At 37.3% G+C, this 23,365-nt stretch overlaps 1 protein-coding gene across 3 annotated transcripts; it reads left to right on the top strand.

The window, feature by feature from the left end:
• Nucleotides 1-389: 389 nt before the first annotated feature.
• LOC116296703 (growth factor receptor-bound protein 14) lies at nucleotides 390-22,920 on the top strand. Of its 3 annotated transcripts, XM_031704762.2 has the most exons (16): nucleotides 390-513; nucleotides 3,850-4,030; nucleotides 6,789-6,819; nucleotides 7,329-7,561; nucleotides 8,529-8,688; nucleotides 9,379-9,500; nucleotides 9,985-10,074; nucleotides 10,690-10,830; nucleotides 12,546-12,656; nucleotides 13,295-13,390; nucleotides 18,114-18,200; nucleotides 19,811-19,978; nucleotides 20,647-20,701; nucleotides 21,290-21,380; nucleotides 21,701-21,794; nucleotides 22,295-22,920. In XM_031704762.2, exons 2-16 carry the CDS (start codon nucleotides 3,926-3,928, stop codon nucleotides 22,487-22,489), a joined length of 1,779 nt encoding a protein of 592 aa, XP_031560622.2. In that variant the 5' UTR covers nucleotides 390-513; nucleotides 3,850-3,925; the 3' UTR covers nucleotides 22,490-22,920. The 3 variants fall into 3 exon arrangements, with proteins under 3 accessions (XP_031560622.2, XP_031560624.1, XP_031560623.1); XM_031704764.2 differs by lacking the exons at nucleotides 390-513; nucleotides 3,850-4,030 and adding an exon at nucleotides 4,660-4,784; XM_031704763.2 differs by lacking the exons at nucleotides 390-513; nucleotides 3,850-4,030 and adding an exon at nucleotides 5,073-5,243.
• The last annotated feature ends 445 nt before the right edge of the window (nucleotides 22,921-23,365 follow it).

Here is a 23,365-nt window from a genome sequence, read left to right as displayed (position 1 = left end):
GCAAGCGTGAATCCCATTTCAAGCCAAGTGTAATTCTATTGAGTATTACTGATCGAGAAGATACTAATATAAATGTCGCTCAAACAAAGAGTTTTAAACAGCATTCTTGACGTAAGGAATCAGTAAATTAATTGTATTGATTCCGAGGAATCCTCAATCCTCTCTCCCAATTATTTAAATGAAAATAGAAAAAGAAAAGATTGGCCAGTGGCTCAATATCAATTCTGATAACTTCTCAATCTTCAGTTACGCTAAAGTTCTATTCCCTGGAATTTGAAATGGAAAAAAAACATGCAACATTTATATTTCAAAAGTTTAGTTCCGAGTAATCCTCAATTCTATATTCCAAGTCTAGTTTTCCTAGATCACTGTCAGACCGTCGTGCACCAGTAGTAGACGATCATTACATCGTCAGGTCGATACTGTTGTTTGGAATAGCAATGCCTGTCAGATTGTTGGGCTGAAACAACTAACAATCCTCCTTATTGCGGAATGAATATGTAGAGATAAATGGTAAGTAGTTGAATTTAACGCCTTATTAATCTTTGCTAGAATAAATTAGTCATACACCACTGTACATACACTACTACAGATCGATGTTGGTGTAAGCTACTTTGGGGGCGATGCCTTGTATAAATAATACACTTTTTTCTCTTATTTATCTTTGTTTTATCAGAAATATTAGCTAAGATTTGATACGAGGGAGTATATGATCAATTCTCATTCAGAAAATCAAAATCATTTAGCGAATTCAATGCAGAGGTTGTTGTGCTTTCTTGCAGTCGTTTTTTTTGACAGCTTGAGTATGAAGCTTCACATGAATCAAGAATTTTTATTGCCTTCCTTTAACCTTATATTCATGGTTATTTAAAAAAATGCTATTATAAATTTTAACTGTGGTTTCAATGCACTAATATTAGTTTTAAATGACTTTAAATTTAAGATGATATAGCTTACGGAAATTGCTTCACCACTTAGTGATTAATTATTGACAACCAAGTGCTTTAAAATAATTTGTTGTACATCTATCATGAATGTATGGTTTCTTCAAGATTTTACGGTGACGACTGCGTTCTATCAGCCCATCTATCTTGAATCTTTTGAGCTGTGTATTTATAGAATATTTATGTACCTATATTTGGAAGTAGAAAATGTGTTTCTATAAATAACTCAAATGTAAAAATAGATATAAAAGGTTATAGACACACTTCCATGTATCACTTACATACCTACATGAAAAGATAGGAATTCGCTTGTAAAACAATGTTTCTTGTGAATTGTTTGCATTTTCATGTGTATAAAAATATGATTGATATAATAAGAACATATAAATACGGTATGAACACACAGGAAGCTATATAGAGTGCGAGAGAGGTCGTAGACAAACATGCAGCACATTATTATATTTAGTATTGTGAGTATAACATCATCACAAAGCCTGGGTGTAGACCATGGTAGGTATAAGGTATGCTTGTTGCATCTCTTGGCATCTTTTAGGGTGATAAAATTGAAATTTAGGACTTTGGCATTATTTGTCGGTGTCTTTTAGGGGCTAAAAAACATCCAACCCTGTCCTTTTAAAAATACTTTCAGTATCCCATATGAGTATTTTTTTAAATTTCTGAAGAGTATATCTGATGCTTTTACCTTGGAGACCACCCTGGACACAAATAAGACTGTAAAAATTGTTTGTCAGACTACAAGGACCATGGACAAATCTAAAAGTGGGGGAGGGGGGGGGGGAGGGGGAAGGGTGGTCCAAGATTGGAAAATATAAGAGACTAGTATAGGGAAAAGAGAAAAAAGTGGGAGGGCCATAGTCCCCCCTCCCCTCTCCACAGTCCCTGGAGTATAGACTTATTGCTAATGATAATCCATGTTTTGCATAGGAGGTTCTAGTATAAACAGTTTTATAAAATCATGAAATATCCTCTGCTTAAATGGAACTAGAATTTAGTATTTGGTTTTGTGGAAGGAAAAAAAATTGGAGAAACCAGATAAAAACCATGAATCACAGACTTTCATTGAGTTTTTGCATGCAGGATTTGAAGCTTTAGGCCTCAGAAGTGAGGCAAGTGCTTTAACCCTTAAACCTTCCATCTATTGCCCCAACAAGAAAGATATATACAGTCAGTTTAAAATTGGTTGCCGGCTTCAAGACTATGCAACTGCAAGCCCAAGGCATACCTTTAATTAGATATGCAGTTAACTACTTCAGGATTTTCTATTTATGCCAATTATGACAGTCGACAGCATCATAGACTACACATTTAGAAAATGTTCAAAATGTAAGGATTCAAGAAGTACCTGGGAAGCCCTCCTTGTAGTATGCCAGTGTTGTAGAGTGAAGTTAATGTTTTGAAGGTAAAAATAAGGTTGAGCTGACCAATATTTGTTTTGACTAAAATCGTAATATTTTACTACAAGTAAAATTTAATGAAGGAAGGACTTGTTTGTGGAAGTATAAAAATGGTCATGAGTACTGTTACCCAGGTGATTATAGAAAATGGTGTGTTCTGATTGGTCAAGAACATCAAGCTTTTGCTCGATAATCACCTATCTATTATGGTGCTAAAACAATTATTTTCCTGGGTCAATGGTTATCTTTGGAATGGTTCAATGGTTATCTTTGGATATTTTGCCACACCACCCCAAGACTCACAGCAAGGCAAAAAATCTTCACCCAGAAATTGCTGAGCCTAAACTTTCTTTTTTTCAAATTTCAACCTTCTATGACCTCTGCTAAAATAACCCTCCATGTATCTGTATCTGTCTCTTTGTTAAAGCTCTGTCTGTCTGACTTTTGATCGGATGACTATTGGTCTATCTAACTGTCAAACCCTTATCATGCATAAAATATCAAAAATCTCCTTTAAATTGCTTCTTATTTTTTTAAAGATGAATTTATAAGAAAAGTATGTCGTAAATGACATGCTTTGCCTCTGCCTGACACTGATCTCAGCTATGAAAAATAGAAGTTATACTCTCCAAACAAACCAAGGTCAAGATAAACCATGATTTTGAATTGAATGATAGCAAGCCTTTGACTTAGATTTGTACATTCTATTGTGCAGTCCAAAAGAGAAATCACACCTCTTCCACCTAGCAGAGGGAGTTGAACTCCCTTGGGGCGGGGAAAGTGTGAAGGGGACATGTTTTTGATAAGGACTTTCTGGTGGAATAGTAGTTAGAATAGTAGAAGCAGCCTCCCATCCCTTCTAAGAATTATGGAAATTTTCTGAAACAATATACATGAATAAGCACTCTAAGTCTGGAGGGGCTTGGAAGTGGTCCTTTTCCCTTTCATTAATTAATGGTAATTAATTAAACAATCTATTAATAAGCCTTTTCACAGTTTAAGAATCGATTCCACTGCGCATGCGATTTTATCCCGAATTTCTACCTTCTTTTGTCTAAACCTTCTTTTGTTCTTAATTAAACAAAAGAAGGTGAGAAATTCGGGATAAAATCGCATGCGCAGTGGAATCGGTTCTTAAACTATGAAAAGGCTTATTACAATATTACAAATGATTAATAAATTACAATTAATTTATTTATTATCATCAATAAATTAATCAATGATTTTTTTAATTCTTTAAATTCCCCCCTAACTATGCTTACAGGGAAATTCAGGTATTTTAAAAAACAGCTTTCCAAAAACTCCGTTCAAAAAAGCATGTTTGAATTTCAAACATTCTCTTTATTTGTTCAGAAATCACTGTTGGGGGTAGTTTTCGTATTCATTTCGGGTTATTTTGTCATTCAGCTGCCCTACCTGCTCCGCTTATGTTGATAAATGTCATAAATATTTCATTTTAATAAGTAAATGATGTCATTTTCTCAATTCAGAAGAGGATCATCTTGTTGGGACCTACCCTATCTGCCCTCGGGCAAAACGGCTGAGTACTAAAAGCTGAGGAATCTAATGGATTCAACGATGGACAACCACGTCACAGAGTTAAACAGGGTGCTTCAGGATCTAGGTCAAATGATTGGAGAGCTTGATAGATTAGAAAGTCATACCAGTCAGGTATTAATTCAACGATACTGAGCTTGAAAGTTCATTAAATGTGTAAATTGGTTGGAAGGCCTTAAAATACCATAGACAGCTAAGCTGAATGGGTTTTTGTGACATTTTAAGTGCTTACAGGCAGCTTAATTAATCCCTGCTCCCACGAATCAAGAAGTCAACATCAAAAGTAAAAAAATCCCAAACTATGTCTGACATTTTAATTGCTCACATTTCTCTCTTGCTTTCTTCACCTTACTTTTCCATTTTTTGCATCTTCCATATCATTCCAAAATCATTGTCTCAATATAAAAAAACAGTACAGAGGCAGCGTTTATTTTGATAGACTGTATGCGTAATAATCTATCCTTCGTGCTTAATTCAGCTTAATCCTTTGCTTGTAATAGGATTTGGGACGTCGTTACTTCCTCTGAACTGAGTTCAAATCTCCCTACTAAAATATCTTGGGAAAATATTCAAAAAGCGAAATGCAAACAAGAAACAGATTGCAGAGCTCTTCAATGTTTATTATGCAGCTTATCTATCTTTCTTGAAAAAAAAGTGGCAGTTTTATCGCAAAATCGAAGTAAAAAACCTTTTAAAACTGTCATCAAAATCGAGACAACACTAAATCAAGCTGGAATCTAATTACGCATTTTTATAGCAAAACCAAGTTGGCTCCATTAAAAGCTTCATATCCATTGGGACGAAACTACGAAAGGATTAACAAAAATAATTTTGAAAACCTGTAAGACTTCTTTCAATTGACTTGAAGGTATGGTTAAGTTATGCAGAAATCAGTTGCCAAAGCATCTCACCATTGAGTAGAATTTCAAGCTATTTCGTACGACTCAAAGAAATGTCATCATAGGAATCTCTTTTCTATTCGCATTGTCACTGTGGAAAAATCACGCTATTCTCTGTATCAAAACACTGACCGACAAATACTTATTGAAATATCAATTTAAAAAAATATTATACTAAAAACGGATCAAATGTCTCAAACGTAATCCGATGGCTTTGGTTGAACAGCGTGTCTTTGAACTTGGCGTCCATTTTACTATTTGAGTATTACTATTGAGTACAATTGGCTCTAGCGTTAGATATTTACCGCATTAGTCACCGCATTCTTCTTGAGAAGTTATTTTATGTCGAAGAAACAGTATGGGAAATGTTGAGACAAGGTGAAATAAATCTGGAAGGCTTAAAGAAAGCGAAGGAGCAGTACTGTACCGTACGTATTTCTAAACATATTTTTCATTAGTCGTCTTGCTTTTTAACTGGAATTATATAAACAGAACTTTATTTAATTACAATTTAATTAACTTTAAACGGCAAATCACGAGTTTTTCTGACTTTGCTACTTACAGGCATTCATATTGATGAATTCTAAACACGAGAAAATTCTCATTTGCCGTTTGCTACAATCAAATATAAGTTTGAAGCGAAAACGCTCACGAATGTCACTATCTTTTTTACAAAAAATATTGTTGCTTTTAATTTATCCAAAATTGGACTGATTTCCTTTAGAAAAACTTTAAAGACGACGATATAAACAGGAATTATTATTTTTGTTTTAAAGGTCCACAATTTGAACCATTTTTGTCTAACTATAATTAGAACCAAATGGTTTTAACTGATATTGATGTATTTTAGCCATACGATGACTTGTGCGAAATTTGTGCTCAAAATATAGAAAATATTTACGGAAAAAACTTATTTTTAACACTGATTCCTGCAATCGGGAACAAAAGAAGTATAATAATTGAAGATGCCAATATATTATATATTTATGATGTATTATTTATTTATTTTGTACTTTTAAAACATCTATCATAGTATAGCATATTTATTTATTTAGACCGAATGTTGCTGTTCCTTCAGCCCCAGTAAGCTCAAATACTTGCTAGATAAATTAGCCTATTGTCATATAACAATAGACCACACCAGGACTGCTGGTCCCTTCAGGTCAATGGTGATTATAAAGCACACTTCAAACGTTATCTTTTCACATCGTTTCCATTAAGTTTTTACTATCTTTCTGTTTTCAAATTAATGAAGACTTGAATGCTGATTTTTATACTGTTAATAGTAGATACCTCATTGGGATTTATTTGTTGATATTTGCTTAAACTCTTAGTAGTTTTTAGGTATATTTTCTCTGGATAAAACTCTTTGATTGTCGCGTGCAGGAAGATAATAAGCCAAAGAATTGATATCAAATATCTTCCTACTGTACTTGACCCTTATGATATTCTATTGAATGGCTAACCGGCTGACTGGTCGTTTTGGTTTTTTCAAAATATTGGTTTTCGCAAGGTAAACAAAACCTCTGCTGGACATGGAGACGAGATTCTGTCGTAGAGAAGCAACCCTGATTTTTATATGGAATAAAAATGAATGAATGAATGAATGTATGTGTGAGTGAGTGAGAGAGTGAGTGGGTGAGTAAATGAGTGAATGAATGTATGAGTGAGTGAGTGGGTGAGTGAGTGAGTAAGTGAGTGAGTGAATGAACGAATGAGTGATTGAGATGAAATATGGATAGATATAGGATTGTATAGACCAAAACGTTTGTAACCTGGACTAAGTTAATATTTTAATGTTACATACACCGACCTCAGAAGCTCCTCAGACGTTGGTTATCCTAAAAAAGTTTCTCGGCTTTCTATTTAGCGCGAGATTTGAGTGAAGTTAATCGAAATGCCTGTAAATTTTAAAGTATTTTTAATACATTGTTAAACATATGTATTTATATTTGTTAATATTTTATTTTCAGTCCTCGCTGAAGAAGCACGACAGCGATGATGGTAAGCACGAAGAACCTTAGGCCTCGTCCACACTTGTCGGGATAGATATTTTTTGAATCCCCAAAATTTTCGTCGCGGATTTGACCGTCCATACAAGGCCATATTTACAGCGTATTCAAAAAACAAACAAAAACAAAAGAAAAAAACACCGAACTCGTGTCCTGTGTCTCGTGTGAAGGCTAACTCACAGATCGAAGTGAAATTTGGCGTGTTAGGTTTTGCCGGGGGAGGAAAACTGGAGAACCTGGAGAAAATTGACTTACTCACATGTGATGCCGAAATCGAGCTCGAGACCACGAAGGTGAGAGGCGAGTCCACAGCCGCTACGCCACACTTGATCCCCAAATGTGGAAAATAGCATCTCTGGGAATGTAGGGTTGACATTTATAGATTTTCTGGGTCGAGCCTTTGAACGCATAATCATAAATCCGCTCCTGTGTACTCTCGCTGTAATGGGCAGCATGTGAGGCCATGGGTAGCACTTGATTAAAAACATCCCTTGTTTTTAGATGTTATGCTTGAAGAGCTTTTGGCAGACTGTGATGTACTTGATCATGATGACAGCAAACCATTGATTGACACGAACAGACACATGGAGATTCTTCAAGAACAAGGCGCCGCCTTGTCAAATGATGAGTGGATGACTTCGCCTCCCAAAGACTCCAACGAATCAAAGGACGTTAATGACAATGAAGGCGCTAAATCTGCAGATGAGACGAAAGAGCCTCAATCAGCTGGCGGTGTAAGTTTTATAGATTTTTTTACTTTGGGCGTAATGTTTTCTCATTTCATAACACGTGTAATTTTCTCAAGTATCATTACATTCCTTTAAGATTGTGCGAAAAAATACACATGAATATGGATACAACTCAAACAAAGAATCCTATACTTAAGAGATGATATATGTGCTCTGAAATGGAAAAACATTACTTCCAAGCTAAAAGTCTAGGTGTAGTCCGGGAACCAGTGAGATTCATCCATTCTCGATCACCATGGTAATGGTTGTCAAAGTGACACGAACAGGACTCTCTTTTTATATGTTTGCTGATCGATCATAGCATTTTCATATTTAAGTAATCTTTAGTCAAAACTTTCTATTAATTTCCTGCTTTTCACGTACTGCTGTCATCGGTATTCTTCTGGGGCAACCACATGACTCAAAATCCCTTGAGATCTAAATATGCAAGCTGGTTGATCTAACAAGAGAAGCGAAGGAGGAATGGTTTGTTATCGTCAACCGGCAACATGGCGGCTATGACATAACATGCACCACAAGAATGAAGATCTCGAGTCCATTCATTAGTCCATTGTTTATTCATAGTGTCTATAGTTTGTCATTGAGGGATTTTATTTAGTTCCCCGGTTTTCTATTTGCAAAATAAATACTTTTTATTTCAACCTTTAGTATTCTGGCGTCACTGGCACCGTTCAGCGGTAGCACGCCTTTTTTTTTACGTAGCTTTATCTTTAAATATTCGTAATAAGGAGCAGTTATAGTCTGGGGGGGGGGGGGGGGGGGGGAGATGCGCACCTTCGAGTGCTTTATGCATAAGCCCCTGGCTCTGGAGAATTGGGCAGCCACTTTCCTCGCGTTATCGAAATAAAGTAAATTACGTTTCTTTTTCTTTTATGATCACCTCTCGGGTGTGAGCTTAGAGTTTTATGCTTACAATATAAACTCCTAATAGATAGTGTTTATGTATTAACAGACTTCTGTCCAGATTTTCAACGAGGATCATAGTTGCATGACGGTGTCCGTGGGTCAGAATATGAGTGCCGTTGAATGTTGCCATAAATTGGTCTTACTCAACACGTTCAAGGAAGATCCTAACTGGGTAATCGCGGAGCACGTGACAGACCTTGGGATCGGTAAGTCAGTGTCCTTAATCTGCTGTTTTTGCATGTGTTGGTTGAGACTGGGATAGTACCTTTCACAGTTCCCTGCGCCCTCTTGAAAGGTAGCCGTGCCTTTGCATCGAAGCGAGACGAACGGTGAGCTTGCATTGATAGAGACCTTTTTTAACACCTTGGACAATTATTCACATATCTCTATCATTGCAAGCTCACCGTTCGTCTCGCTTCGATGTAAAGGCACGGCTATTCTTCAAGATGGTGCAGGGAACTGTGAAGAGGACTATTGGGGCGAACGAAGATACAGGCAATACGGCGCTCGTAGAAAAAGGGTCTTGCTATCAGGGATCGCAGAGAAGTGTTGTCATTATTTGGGATACTCTGTTGAACCATACGACAAGTTTTTATCAATACATCACAACGGCTGTTGTTTTCAACGAAAACGAAATTGAAGTAGACGTGAGGAGGGGTGGGGAGGCTATCTTTTCTGCACAAGTAGTCTAAATCAGGGACGTAGCGGGGAGGGGGGTGGGGCAAAAGTTTGACTAAAATCGTAAATTTTCCTGTTTTCCTATTTTATTGGGCTACCTGTGGATTTGGTGGGAATTTTTGCGTTTGCTCGTTCCAAATTTGAAACTCTTGTTAAGCCACTTTCCTAAATGGCTCACTCTGATTATTGGTATGTCATCTGTGTTATTTTGAATTCAGAACGAGTTGTAGAAGATCACGAAAGAATACTTGAAGTCTACCAACACTGGGCTCCAAACTCAAACAACAAGTTTTTGTTCAGAAAGGATCACAAGAAATACGACTTCTTTATCAACACAGCTGTAAGTACTCCTTGATCTAGAGGTCTTAATTCAAATTTTATCGATACCCAGAACAGCCTCTGGATCTGGGATGATCGAAGTCTGCGCAAGGATAGCTCCCAGATCGAACCCTGAAATAACCTCTTGGCTGATCAAAGCAGGTCAAGGCACCGCGGCTGGTTCCGCAAGATCGAATTGTAGTTTGTTTAGTGGAGGGAGGAAAACCATAAAAACCTGAGGAAAACACTCGAATCAAACGTTTTTGCGTTTTTTTTATAGTATGCCCTCTTATTAACCACGATATTGGCTTCACTGAACAGTTGGTCAAACTTAGAAATGTACCCAATCTACACTTTGTTAGTGCATAACATTTTGACCAACTTTTGACGTAAGTAAGAGGGCATACCATGCAAAACCATCCATGAAAATGTGTTAAATCTACGAAATCTCTTTATTCAATCAACACTACCTCTACTTTATTCATTTTGTTGTTATTTTGTCTTAGGAATACTTTCCTTCGCATTTGCTGGATGACGATTCTTCAGACCGGGCAGTTACTGAGCAAGCAGAGAGAGCTAAACAAATTCTCTTACAGGCATGTTTCCATGGTGATGTAGTTTACTTATAGTTCACTTATACTTTATGCTTTCATTGGATACCGCTGTGTTTCTTGATTGAAAATATATTTGAATGAAGATGGGGTTAGTGTGACACCGAAACGCAGTTCATGATTTGATTTGATTTTTATGTTATTAACTTTTCCCCTGAGGGCAGGGACACCACAACAGCTTTCGCCAATGACTGTGATCATGAGACATGTAGTAACTATAAACACATAGTTCATTTATTTACTCAGGTTTAGACTCATTTTGACTTTAAGATATGCTCATAGATAACAACAACAACGACGACAAAAAAGAACAAAAAAGCTGAAAGACCTTAAATTTTAGGACTTCAATTCAAGGCCAACGAAATATGCAATTTAAAATTTCATGAACCTTCAATAAGACACATTTATATTCTGCAGAAAATTCGCAGAGCTTAATTCACGGGATCTTCTGTGGATTTGGCGGGAACGTTTGCGCCAACAACTGCGCGCTTGCTTCCCAACTCTGGGACTATCCCAACGCTAGTAATAAAAAAGCCCTTTTAAAGAGTACAGTGAATTTCAGTGCAAATAATTCTAGCTTTTCATTGTATCTTATACCAGAAACTTTTCCGTCAATGCACTCAAGTACCTGAGATAGCCAGCATGTTGTACATCAAAGACTTCAGTAAAAAATCTTGGAGCAAAAAATATTTAATCTTAAGAGGCTCTGGTTTGTATTCTTCTACCAAGGGAAAGTCAAGGGTAAAGTCTTTTTATTCACTTTATTACTAGTAAATTGAAATAGATTCTTTTTACTATATCTATCGGTGTGGTCGCGACACTGGTGAAAAACGCACTGCGCACGCTCGGAGATGGCGTAGCGTAACTAAGGGCAACTTATGTTTTTGATGCCGGTGTTTTGATCGTTTTACAAAATCGCAAAACTTAAGAAAAATGCTGAAAACTTAAGGCTGTCCTTTTCGCAGTAGCAAGATAATTTCGATTGTGATACACTGCTGATTTATACAAAAAAACTTTTGTTTATACAAAGCAAAAATAATCTTCGAAAATGCCGCCACTCGCGGCCCGACGTCGACATCCAGCATGGCTAATTTGAAGATAATCACATAGTCGGATTCTATGTAAAGAAATTCAAAAATATCTGTAAAATTCCAAAACGAATATTTAAAAAATAGCCCTGTCGGTTAAAATAAAACCTACCTTTAGATGTGATCAATTGTTATTGTCCGCCATTTTGTTTTTTCTCCCAACGCATGCGCAGTGCGTTTTTCATCAGTGTCTGTGGTCGCTGGTAAATAAAGGCCCCGTGGGCTCATTCTGACCAGTTATAAGTTGATTTTGTTATGCGCACGCATGTAGCGGACTCAATCAGTGTGGTCACTGGCTATAGGTCACCCCGTGAGATGCAAATAAGGGTGTAGGCTCATTCTGACCAGTTATAAGTTGAAGATAATATAAAGATATAACTAGCTAAAAACTAGTGTGAGCTGCGTCGGTGTTTCTAATGAAACAGTAATGATGAAAAGGTAAATTATACGCCGTGAAAAGATGAAAAAAAGATGAAAAAACTTACTTTTTTCATCTTTTCACGGTGTATAATTTACCTTTTCATCATTACTGAAGATAATATAGGTAAGTTGTAGTGCTTGGGAACGAGGTTATTCCGGGCGGAAGCCCTTGGAATTAAATTCGGAAAAATTAATTTCCGACCTCGCTGGGATTCGAACCCACGACCTTCGGAATTGTACTACCGATGCTCTACCAGCTGAGCTAGAGGTCAGACTTTTATGCGTGCGCAATATCATCCAAGCTTTTAGAAGACAACTGGCGCATGCAAAAAGAAAACTCATAAGAAAACTCGTTCCTATTAAACATCTCTGTAATTTTCGTAATTATCGTCGTCCCGACGAAGTAGGTTTTGGTGGATGTCAGTCGAGGCGTTTCCATGACATTCTTAGGCACATGCCCTTGACATTGTGTTTTCCGACCGTCTACCAAAACCATATTTTGTCACGTTGGCAAATTGTACGATTCCGCTAGTGCTATTGAAAAGCGATATAAATAGAGGTTATCAATAGGCTAAGCATCTGATACGGCTGTGTATTTTTACGAGTCACGAGTAGATACAAGTGACGAGCAAAAATACATAGCCGTATGAGATACTTAGCCGATTGATAAGTTGTTTATTATTTAATTCTGCAAAGTAAAGCTCAAACTCTCAATAAAACCCTATCGTACCCAGCGCGAGCTGATATAAGAAGTGCTGATACGGTCTCATATCAGGCATGGTCTTTTTCCATATCATGCACGTTCTTTGCAGAATCAAATGATAAAATGGAGTACTGATAGAAAAGTAGGGTAAGGAAATACCGTCGACCACTTTTAAACCAGGCTTTCTTACTGGACCCACCTCTATCTTTGCTGACTTCTGATCTCTTTTCATCTTCTCATTCAAGGCATTCAAGGATCTTCAGTCATTTGTTCAGTTCGATGGATGTGCTCTATATTACCTACTCAACTCTACCAAGATTCACAAGTCTCCTACTCCGTATGGCTTCTGTCTTGTGGTAAGTGATATTCAAGCTCTTTTTTCACACCAGATTAGCCTTATTTGAAACCATCGCGTAATGGTTTCCAACTCATTCAAGTGTTCTCTTAGCATCGCGAGAGTATCTAAACAGAATACGGTATCATTTTTATAAAATAACGCACAAAGCGCACAAATAGACAATCACAATTTTCCTTAGAAACTGCAAATTCAAAGAAAAAGATGTGAGCATTTTAGATGCTCTCATCTAAATGTATATGGCAATTCAACCAATAGATCCCTGCACTAATAGTCCCTTTCACAGTTCCCTGCGCCATCTCTAAAGGTAGTCGTGCCTTTGCATCGAAGCGAGACGAACGGTGAGCTTGCAATGAACGATTATTCACTTGTCTCTATCATTACAAGCTCACCGTTCGTCTCGCTTCGATGCAAAGGCACGGCTACCTTTCAAGATGGCGCAGGGAACTGTGAAGGGGACTATTCCCAATCTGGGTACAAAACTTGAGCATTGAAATTTTCGTTGTTAATATTCTTCATTGTTTTGAGCCCTTGGTAGGGATTTTGTGCAAGGGGCTTATAGAACTTAGTTATATATTTTTTGATTATTTATTTAGATTTTGGTAAACCTATTTTCATTTATGAATTTATCTATTTTAGCCATTGAAAGCCAAAGAACTCAAGGAAATAAAATGTTTCTGTTGCGAAGACGAGAAGTCGTTTCTTAGCTGGATGACAGGCATACGTCTGGCTAAGGTAAAATATTGTGTATTGAAAGTATTTTATATTATCGAGGCCATTGTATGTATAAAATTAATAAAACAAATTTCGTATGAATATGAAAAATTCTCGGTACGCACATGCAGTACCGTGACCTTGACGGTCCGGGTGCCGAAGCATTCTGATTGGAGGAGCAGTGATTTCGCGCGCTCTGATTGGCCCAACGGACGTCCGTCGTTAGGTTTCTTCCTTGATTCAAGGGTTTTTCTACAGGTTCTCCAGTTTTCCTCTCTCAGCAAAACTCAACAATTCGATCTGTGGATTAGCTGTAAACCCTGACTTAGATCAGTCCAGAGGTTGTTTCAGTGTTCGATCTGTGAGTTAGCCGTGCTCTGAATTAGATCAGCCAAGAGGTTGTTTTAGGGTTTGGTCTGTAAGTTACTCATACCCTGACTTAGATCAGCCCAGAGGCTGTTTTAGGTTTTGATCTGTGAGTTAGCCATGCCCTGACTTAGATCAGCCCAGAGGCTGTTTTAGGTTTTGATCTGTGAGTTAGCCATGCCCTGACTTAGATCAGCCCAGAGGCTGTTTCAGGTTTCTATCTGTGAGTTAGCTGTGCCCTGACTTAGATCAGCCCAGAGGTTGTTTCAGGGTTTGATCTGTAAGTTACTCATACCCTGACTTAGATCAGCCCAGAGGTTGTTTCAGGGTTTGATCTGTGAGTTAGCCATGCCCTGACTTAGATCAGCCCAGACGTTGTTTCAGGGTTTGATCTGTGAGTTAGCTGTGCCCTGACTTAGATCAGCCCAGAGGCTGTTTCAGGTTTCTATCAGTGAGTTAGTCGTGCTCTAGCTAGGCTTCGTGGAGCCGAACGTAACTGTGGTTAACCAAAATGAAAGTCGGGGCTGCACGCACGCTAGCCGTGCCCTGACGTAGCTCAGTCCTTAGTTTATTTCAGGGTATCGTTAAAATGTTTTTGAACTAAGTGATACCATGGCACTGTAGTCTTTAGTCATTTACTACGACTACCAGAATCCTTTGATCCACTATCTTTTGCAGCAATTGTTTTACTATTCTCATGAGGGAATATATATTTGAATAAGGAAGAAATTTCGCGAAGCATTTTCGGGTAGTTGCAGTAAAATGACACCATCATACTATTCCCGGAACGCGGAAAACGCTCAATAAAAAGCTCTTTATTAACTGATATGACGGCGAGTTCGTGGGAAATAGACCCCTTTGGTTTGGGCTAATGTTTTCCCATTTCAGACCACGTGTACTTCCCTTGAGAATAAGATTCTTTGTTTAAGTTGTATCCTTTTCATGTATCTTCTTATGTGCAACCGAGCGCAAACCTTAAACAAAGAAATGATACTCTAGGGAATGACATGTGGTCTGAAATGGGAAAACATTACGTCAGAGCCTAAGATGTCTATTGAACCCTCCTTGTGGTAATAGATGAAATCCGATTATACACAGCCATACCTCGCATTACCCTCGCAGCAGCCTCTTTCTTCTCTCGTTAGGTGTGTTTGAGGATTTCGTTCTTCTTTCTGACCTCAGCTTCACACTCGGGTTCTCCCAGCAGGTACGACAATTTTTTTCGGACTCTTTCTGCTTTCGTTACGTGTTTGAGGACATTGTTCTTCTTCCTGACCTCGGCTTCACACTAGGGTTCTCTCAGCAGGTAAAAAAAGCTCCGGAAAGCGAACCTGCTCTCATTTACATTTACTGAAAAATCGCCAGAAAATCTGTGTATGCCCTCCGAGAAACCTGATGATCGCGTGATTACGAGCAACTAATAGCATCATACGGGATTTAGATTATTTTGAGGGGAAAATATGACGTCATCCATGAGACAAAAAAGTATACGTCGATGACGTAGGTTAAGATGACCTTACTCCCACCGTCTTACACAGATGGTAAAGTATTTTCATTTCATACTACACTCACTTACTGCTAAAAATATATTTATGTATGTAGCTTTTATCGTGACAATAGCCATGACGTAATCACAGATCCAAAGGAAATTGATTGTCCTTTCATTGCCAAAACTGTCTTTACATCTCCTTACAACTGAACTAATAATGACGTTATTCTCAAATGGACGAGTTTTCCCCCTTTTCTTTAAAAAAAGACAATTCAAAGCTTTTATCAGTTTGGTTTTTTTCCTTTTTAAAGGCTCGTTATCTCAAGCAAGGCACCAATCCTCTTATTTCTCGTATTTGACAGCCTTAATTTGTGCTCCGAAAATCTTATCTTTAATCTTCCAGAATCTCACGTGACCTTCATCAGTAGCGGTCACACAAAAAATTTGAATATTGCATATTTTGACTAACAGCTGTCCATTGACCTTGGCTGGCTGCCTGATTATTAATAAGCACCGAGTTACGTCGTTCTCTTTGTAAAAAACATTTTTTCTTATCACCAGAACCGTCTGCACGAGTTTTGATTCTGTTGACCAATTCTCTAGGAAATCACTTTTTGATATGCGGAAAAACTCCTCTCAGCTTCCTGCCCGTTGAACGATTTTTTTAAAGCGTTTCCGTTTGTTCTTGGAAACCCAAATGAGTCACTCTTGAATGTGGTTTTCTTTGATGCTCACTTGGTACTGACGTAACGTAGTCGAGAACAAACCCCTTGTACTCCGACGCGACTCATTTCGGTAATGTTGCGAAAATAAAGAGAATATATTAGCAGTATCGGTAGAAAGACTGGATTTATAGAAGAAACTTTGCTATGTTGAGACAGAAAAAGGTAAGACTATCATAACCGTGAATTTATGTAGAAAAGTATTTTGTACTTTTACAGTAAGCTTATATCTTGTACTTTTACAGTATTAAGGCCTATATAAATAATTGAAGAAATAACATCTCTAGCTAGTTTTTATAAAATTGCTGTGTCGTAGGCCTTCACTGAGCTCTTGAAAACCTGGAGTTCATTTTATTGAAATAATTGTCTTATCTTATGAGTATTGCTAATATAAAAGCCTTAGAATGTATTAAACCAGCCAAGCGACAGAAAAATCTTCACATTTTGATTAATGTTCATGGTTGTCAGACGTTTTATTTTTATCGCGCGAGAGAGTGGACGGAGTTTCTTCTAATGGCTTTAAGTCCATGTGGATTAGAACTTAGTGGTATTGGGTCTAAGTTATCTTAAACCAAATTTATAGTATTTCCTTGTTGTTTTTTTTATTTTTTTAGCAATTTTGCTTATGTATTGAATAAGTGGTGATAACTAGTAGAGAACTAGTGTAGACTGCGTCGGTGTTTCTGAATAAAGTAGTAGGAACTTGTGGATAATTGGATCACCGTAAAAAGCTTTGTGAAACTGACGTTTCGGACGTTAGTCCTTCGTCGTATTAAATAGTTCAGCAACGTTTTATATTCTTAATTCTAAATTCCAATACGACCTCCACCTGTAAGTTAGCCGTTAGTTAACTTAGATCAGCCCAGAGATTGTTTCAGGGTTCGATCTGTGAGTTAGCCATTCCCTGACTTAGATCAGCCCAGAGGTTGTTTCAGGGTTCTATCTGAATTAGCCATGCCCTGACTTAGATCAGCCCAGAGGTTGTTTCAGGGATCTATCTGTGAGTTAGCCATGCCCTGACTTAGATCAGCCCAGAGGTTGTTTCAAGGATCTATCTGTGAGTTAGCCATGCCCTGACTTAGATCAGCCTAGGGTTTGTTTCAGGGTTTTTAAATTCTTTCACGACTTTATCTGTATTTTTGAGCTTTGAGTAAAGGGTCTGTTTTGGAAACGATTATCTTACAAGAAAGTCAGTTTAATTCGTTTTTTTAAGGGTTATTTTTACTTTCATTCTCCCATGTTTTTCTGTCCCCTATTTTCACAATCACAGTATATGTTAGTACTGATGTCACATTTTCATTGAGGTTTTTCAACTAAGATATTTAAAAAGTCTACAATGTTTCCACTGATGATCAGCCATCCCACGCTTGATGACGCTTGTAACGTTTAGCCAGACATCGATATTCAACTGCAATATCATTCAAGCTAGTCATTCAAGACTCCAATCTCGTACCCAGACCCTTTATTTTTTACTGCGCATGCTCGACGAAATAAATAAAGGCTCTGGGTACGAGATTGTCAAGTACTGTGCTTGACATGTAACGCAATCTCGCTCTTGTAACGCAAAGCAACTAAGATTTCTAAGAAAAAATATAGCACTTTGTTCGGACTTGTTTGGTTAGAGTATATATGTGTAATAGAGCTCTTGATTCTTCGATAAGTTATGAATATTATGATGGTAAGTACTCAGTAGAGTTTAGTACGAAATAGATCTGAAATCAATAGCCATTGCACTTTTTTGTGCTTTGTAGTGCAAGATAAATTTAGCAAGGTTTGACGGCAGGAATTAAGTTTTTTTTATCCGACGGATAAATCCTTATCCAGTGGATAAATTTATTGGATAAGAGCATCGACTTATCGACTGAATAAGGATTTATCCGCCGGATAGCGCTACCCACCCCTACACCCTTCGTATCACTGGGCCCTGGAGATTTTCTTCATCCTCCTTGGACTATAATATTAACTCCCTCCAAAAAGTGTCTCCAATATAGATTATTACTATTTCATTTGTGATATTCATATGTATCAAATTTTATTTCTTATCCCATTTTCATTGTTCCTATTAGCTCAATGTATTGTATTCATTATATATAAATCTTTCCATTATTCAATGATTAGAAGCTATATTTCTTGACTAAAGATATTTCTTTTTCTTGTGTTGTTTTAGCTTGGTTCTCAACTGCGAAACAATTACGACGACATGATTCGAAAGTTTGCAAAGTTAGCGAAACTTAGTTCCTCTGTCACAATTCCGGTAAGTCAAGAAGTCAAGTAAAAAATTCAATATTAAATTGATGAATTAGCATGTACAAATTGATAATTCATAGTAGGAAGTGATATTGTTTTTGTGGAATGATTCATTTGATCAATGTTTCCTGAGTGCTCGTGTTGTTGTTAATCAATATTATTTATAATTCTGTATGCTAAGCGAGCCCTTATTTGGTCAGTCTGCAAGAAACATTGCTTTGCTTGATGCGGTCACGATCGCTCATGTCCTGACCCATGAGGCTCAATATGACAAGTCAATATTTGCCTTTATCTCTTTATCTTGCTTAGTTTCGCAATATGAAAACATATACTTTTATCTTTAGATATTATTTGTCAAAGAATGAGGAAAACGAAGTCAAAGAATTTTGATTGGAATTTATGAGGGCGAAATTTCGTAATAATTCAGGGAAATATTGCGAATTGGAAATAACTGAATAATTCTTAGACACTGGGAATATTTCGGCGTGAAACATAACACGAAAAATAGTTCTACTGATATTCAAGCTTCACTAAAAAGAATTTCAACTCATTTGTAAGAACTTCTTGTTAGTCAGTTTAGATAGTTAGATAGTTAGAAGTCACTTAAAAAATAAATATATAGTTTCGTATGTGTTTTTTTTTAGTTGTTGATGATGCTGACGACTGGTGTTGGTGTGCAAAGAAGGCGAATAATACTTGGTTATTAATAACTGGCTTTCTCTGTTCAAGTTTTCCAGAGCATAATACCTTTTTCTGTTTTTTTCTTCTCTTTGTCTCATCGTTTTAACGAGCAAATTCTACCTGTTTGTAAGAGTTTTCCGTCTCTTGTTTTTAATACCAAGATCGTGTGAATAACAGCAAAAATCCTGGGTAAATTATATCAAGAAAGAAATTGCGGCTCTTAGAGTTATAATATGACCTTTTTGAAGCCCGAGCACTTGATCTACCGAGTATGAATCAATCACAAATGAATCGATTGACCGAATACCTTGGCCATAAATAGAGTCAACTTCGCCCCCGCAACGATCGTTAAAATTTCTTTGACTGAGCAAGTTGACGCGAATCAGAAAATGACCCTAAATGCTATGAATATTGCTAAATATCGTGTTAATTTGTGACATGGATAATGGAGAAGGTAAGATTCTGGTTGATCTATCCAGTCCACTTGGACTTGCTAGCATGCTCCGGCGTTGGTATAAAATTCATGCAAAATGTAGATTGATTGTAGCTAATTTCATCTACCCGAGTGTTCAAAGTCGTTTGTCAAAAATACCAAGGAATCTACTGACTCTCTTCTTAATCCAAGGAAAGACTAGTTTTCAAAACTCATCCGAGTATCAATTGTTTCCTAACGGAGTTTGTAACTTCAAATCAGTGTATTAGACAGGTTGTCAGCCTAGTATCTCTATAGCTATAGAGTTGAAATAGTTAGTAGACCAATAGAGGTTAGAAGAGATACGACTAGCTAAAAACTAGAGGTTAGTAGAACTTAAATCTATTGTTTCCTTTATTTCGTGTTGATTTTTTGTTTCACGGGTTAAGTAGTGAAAATTTCGCTTGTTCTATATCTAGTTCTGGTTAAAAGTTTCACTTTTGGATTTCGTTTCCTTTCTTTAGCCGAAACCAGCCAAGGTACACGAGACGGTCCTAAGATCGCGTTCACAAACTACAGCCGCTTGTTTGGTACGTGAAGACAGAGTGGCCATGGATTTCACTGGAAGATATGGGAAAATAGTCACTAATACAAAAGAAATCGAAGAACTGAGTAACGCAAGACCGCCAAAGGTATGTTTAAAAAAAGCGTTACACACTAATGGACATGTTTCAGGAACAATAAAGGCTTTGAGTCTATTGTCATAGAACAGCCAGAGGATAATCCACTAGTATACCAGAATACATTGCGAGTGAGATATAATATTTAAAAAATTAGCATTCTTGAATCTGAAAAATCAATAGACCATTTTCGAGTTCCAAATTACCACTGTCTTTCTTGATTACAGACTCATTTACTCAGGCTAAGCCTCGATTTTGTGAAGAATATTCACGTTTTCCAGTCAAGGTCCGTCAAGTTTCAAAGTGTTCGTATTGTTGAACTTGTGCATTCTTTACTTTACCGTTGGTATTTGCGAGTAGTTAAACACTGATTCGAGGCTTAGCCTGAGCAAATGAGTCTGTAATCAAGAAACACAGCGGTAATTTGGAACTCGACTGAAAAGGGTCTATTGTACTTAGGTAGAATGTATGTCATGCCTTATACACAGCGGCATTTTAATGAGCCGGAAATAGACTATTCTCTTTAAGGGATGTTCTCGTTTTCGTTAAAAAATCCTGTTGCAGCGACAACGTTTTGACGCAATTACATTTGCGTAGGGGAAGGGGGACGGGGCAAAATGACCTACATTTTTCTGTGCGACGAGGTTGACTTACCTTTTTTTTCATTTGTTTTTTTTTAGCGATTGAGTCGTCGTTTGTATGGCAGTCTTTTTATTCAGTCTTCGCAAAGTGTTGGTAAGAACATTAGAAGGTTTTATTGGAGTAGGCACAACATACTATCGACAAAGAACTAAGTAATCCGACAATGCCAAATAATATTTTGTGAAAAATTTGAGTTCTAACGCGGCCTCAGGAGTTTGATTGATTGGTAGAAATATCAAAATAGATGATCGAGAGTATCTAAAATGCGCAGTGATTGGTGAAAATATGATTTTAGATTTGAGTATCTAAGACGCTCACGTCTTTCTTTTTTTGTGCTCTCTCTTGTGCGCTTGTTACTCGCATCGTGGTTTTCCACGATTTTATCGCGTTTCGTCCCGCGTGTTTAGTGAATTGCCGTTTCTATTCAATTTAAAAAATCCGCCATTTTGTTTGCGCCCCCGAAAAGCCGAACCAAACAAATGGCCTTACGTCTTACGATATATTTTGACAAAAGTAATGAATATAAAAACCGGCATTAACGTCTTGCGCTTTTTACGGGGAAAAAAAAAATTACTGTATAAAATCTAAAACGCCGCCCTTTTGTTGCTACGAGGAGGCGGGGGAAAGAACGACTGATTTAGAAACTTAATTTACTCATCTTAGTCATGTTATGAATTGCAGATTCTGATATCGATGAGGAACCGTGGTTTCACGGACTTGTGTCTCGAGAACAAACATTGAAAACAATGAAAGAAGAAGGACTAGAAAATGGGTGAGTCTTACGTGATGTAGATTGTACTGTAGTTATAACACATGCCCCGACATGCAACAAGTCCAACTCAGTTATTTAAAGAAATCAGTGTTGACGTAGCAATAGCGTAGCCTCCTACGCTCGCATCTCTATAGACCCCTTGCATGTGACGTCAAAGCAGCTCAATTCGTAGGACAAAACAAAAGATCTCATGAAAATTGGAAACCTTTCAGTCAAAATCTGAGATAATGTATGATAATGTATTTTTTTTACATGGGGAGGTAGTTACTATTGATGCGAATCAGTGTTATCGCTATTAACAGTCTGTATACGTTTTTAAGGTTATTCCTGGTTCGCAAAAGTTGTACCGCTAATGATGTCTTTGTCCTGTCATTTTGTATGAACAAGAAAGTCTATCACTGTCAAATGGTGCAGGTAAGGTAGTAATAGGGATAGATTGACATGTAGTCTGAAATGGGAAAACATTACGCACACCTTCACGCTTATAGTGACGACTGAACTCGGTGCATTGATTACGATTTCCTAGATGATTGACGGTGCCTTTACTCTCCTCCTCCCACTCGGGAACAGAAAACCTCTTTGTCATATCACTCTCTGTGTCTCATGTAATCTTGGGTCTTCGGATGTCTCGTTTTAAAGAAAACCTCGGCACCAAATATAGTGCGTCGTGACTGTGCTAAAATTCTGATTGCGCATTGATCTTAGCGTTCGTGATTTTCAACATATGGGCCAATTAAAATTTATTCTGTACATTCAGATCAGATTTCGTAAAAAGAGGCTCATTGGAAACTTACTTCACATCCGGTGCGCGCGCGGTAAAATGAAACCGGATATGACGTAAAAAACAGAAACCCAAAGTATCTGTTTATTAATCCTTCGCATACTAAAAATAATCTTTTTGACCTTCTTTTCAGGATATTGGGAATGGAAATGAGATGTGTTTTAGTCTAGATAAGGGACCCGCATTCCCCTGTGTGGCCGACCTTATTGAATACTACAAACAGAAGCCTATTAATGGTTTATCTGTTGCTTTAAGAAGGCCTTGCAAAAAAAGGCGGAATAGCTTGACTACAACAGAACCAGCAAGAGCATCGTCTGCAGAATCGTGACTGAAATAATTTTAAAAAAGATTATATAATAATTTTTACTAATATTGGTGTAGATAAATGGAAATTGTATTTTAATGCGCGAGGAAGCACACAATGTACATACAAATCATACCGGAAGTAAAGGCTTTTTATTTGCTTTACCACATGCAACCCAAGCAGTGTAATTGTGGCTCAGGTCAAACTAGTTTGGAATTTATTTGGAAATGTAAACGTTTTGCTTAGTAGAGAGATTTTTATGCTTTTCCGTTACACACTAAGTGATTCTAGAATTTTGAAAGATTCTGCTTGGGCTACCTGTGGCTTTACATTTTAAAGAGCTTATTCAGGGAGGTTGGGACAACCTTTGAAAATTGAAAATAAGTTGGTAATAATCATAGATGATTTATACATTGTAAATCTCTATCCCTTGAAATAAACTTAGTACTAACGCTGCTGCTAAAATCACTACTTATGTCACGATAACAATCACCCAGAAAACTGTGGTTGACTAGATCGCTTTTAGCCTCCTCTGCAGATATCTTCTTCGGGCTCCTCGGTTTTCCCGTAGAGACGAGAAAAAACGACGAGGGAGGGAAAGAGGAAGGAAGAAAACAGAAGAGGAGATGCTTCTCTATTTTCTCTCTCCCTTTCTCGTCCCCAGATCTTCTCTGTCATTTTTCAACACAGGAATCCCAATTACTTTCTGGAGAAAATAGCATGCGGAGGAGGCTAGATCACTTTGATATTTCAACTTTCTAATTTTCATTGATTACAAAACTTTAGCCAAGAGGTACCTCGTGTTCGTTCAGGGATGGTGTTACCAAATAGGTCAGTAGTTGAGGATGAAATGTTGTATTATATAAATGCTCCTGCCGCTTTCTATTGGCAATATTTTTA

This window comes from Actinia tenebrosa, unplaced genomic scaffold (assembly GCF_029948245.1).
Source record: "Actinia tenebrosa isolate PJP-AT-01 unplaced genomic scaffold, QUT_ActTen_1.0 PGA_scaffold4__44_contigs__length_22323623, whole genome shotgun sequence".
NCBI classification, from domain to species: Eukaryota; Metazoa; Cnidaria; class Anthozoa; order Actiniaria; family Actiniidae; genus Actinia; species Actinia tenebrosa.
The sequence above is the reverse complement of the archived record's forward strand: the minus strand, read 5'-3'. Positions and strand labels throughout refer to the sequence as shown.

What these genes read in the sequence shown, in the direction of transcription:
- LOC116296703 (XM_031704762.2), top strand. Translation starts at nt 3,926, where the DNA reads ATGGATTCAACGATGGACAACCACGTCACAGAGTTAAACAGGGTGCTT. An exon ending in CGTATGGCTTCTGTCTTGTG is followed by an intron (nt 12,657 to 13,294) that starts GTAAGTGATATT and finishes TATCTATTTTAG; the next exon opens with CCATTGAAAGCCAAAGAACT. An exon ending in ATCACTGTCAAATGGTGCAG is followed by an intron (nt 21,795 to 22,294) that starts GTAAGGTAGTAA and finishes CCTTCTTTTCAG; the next exon opens with GATATTGGGAATGGAAATGA.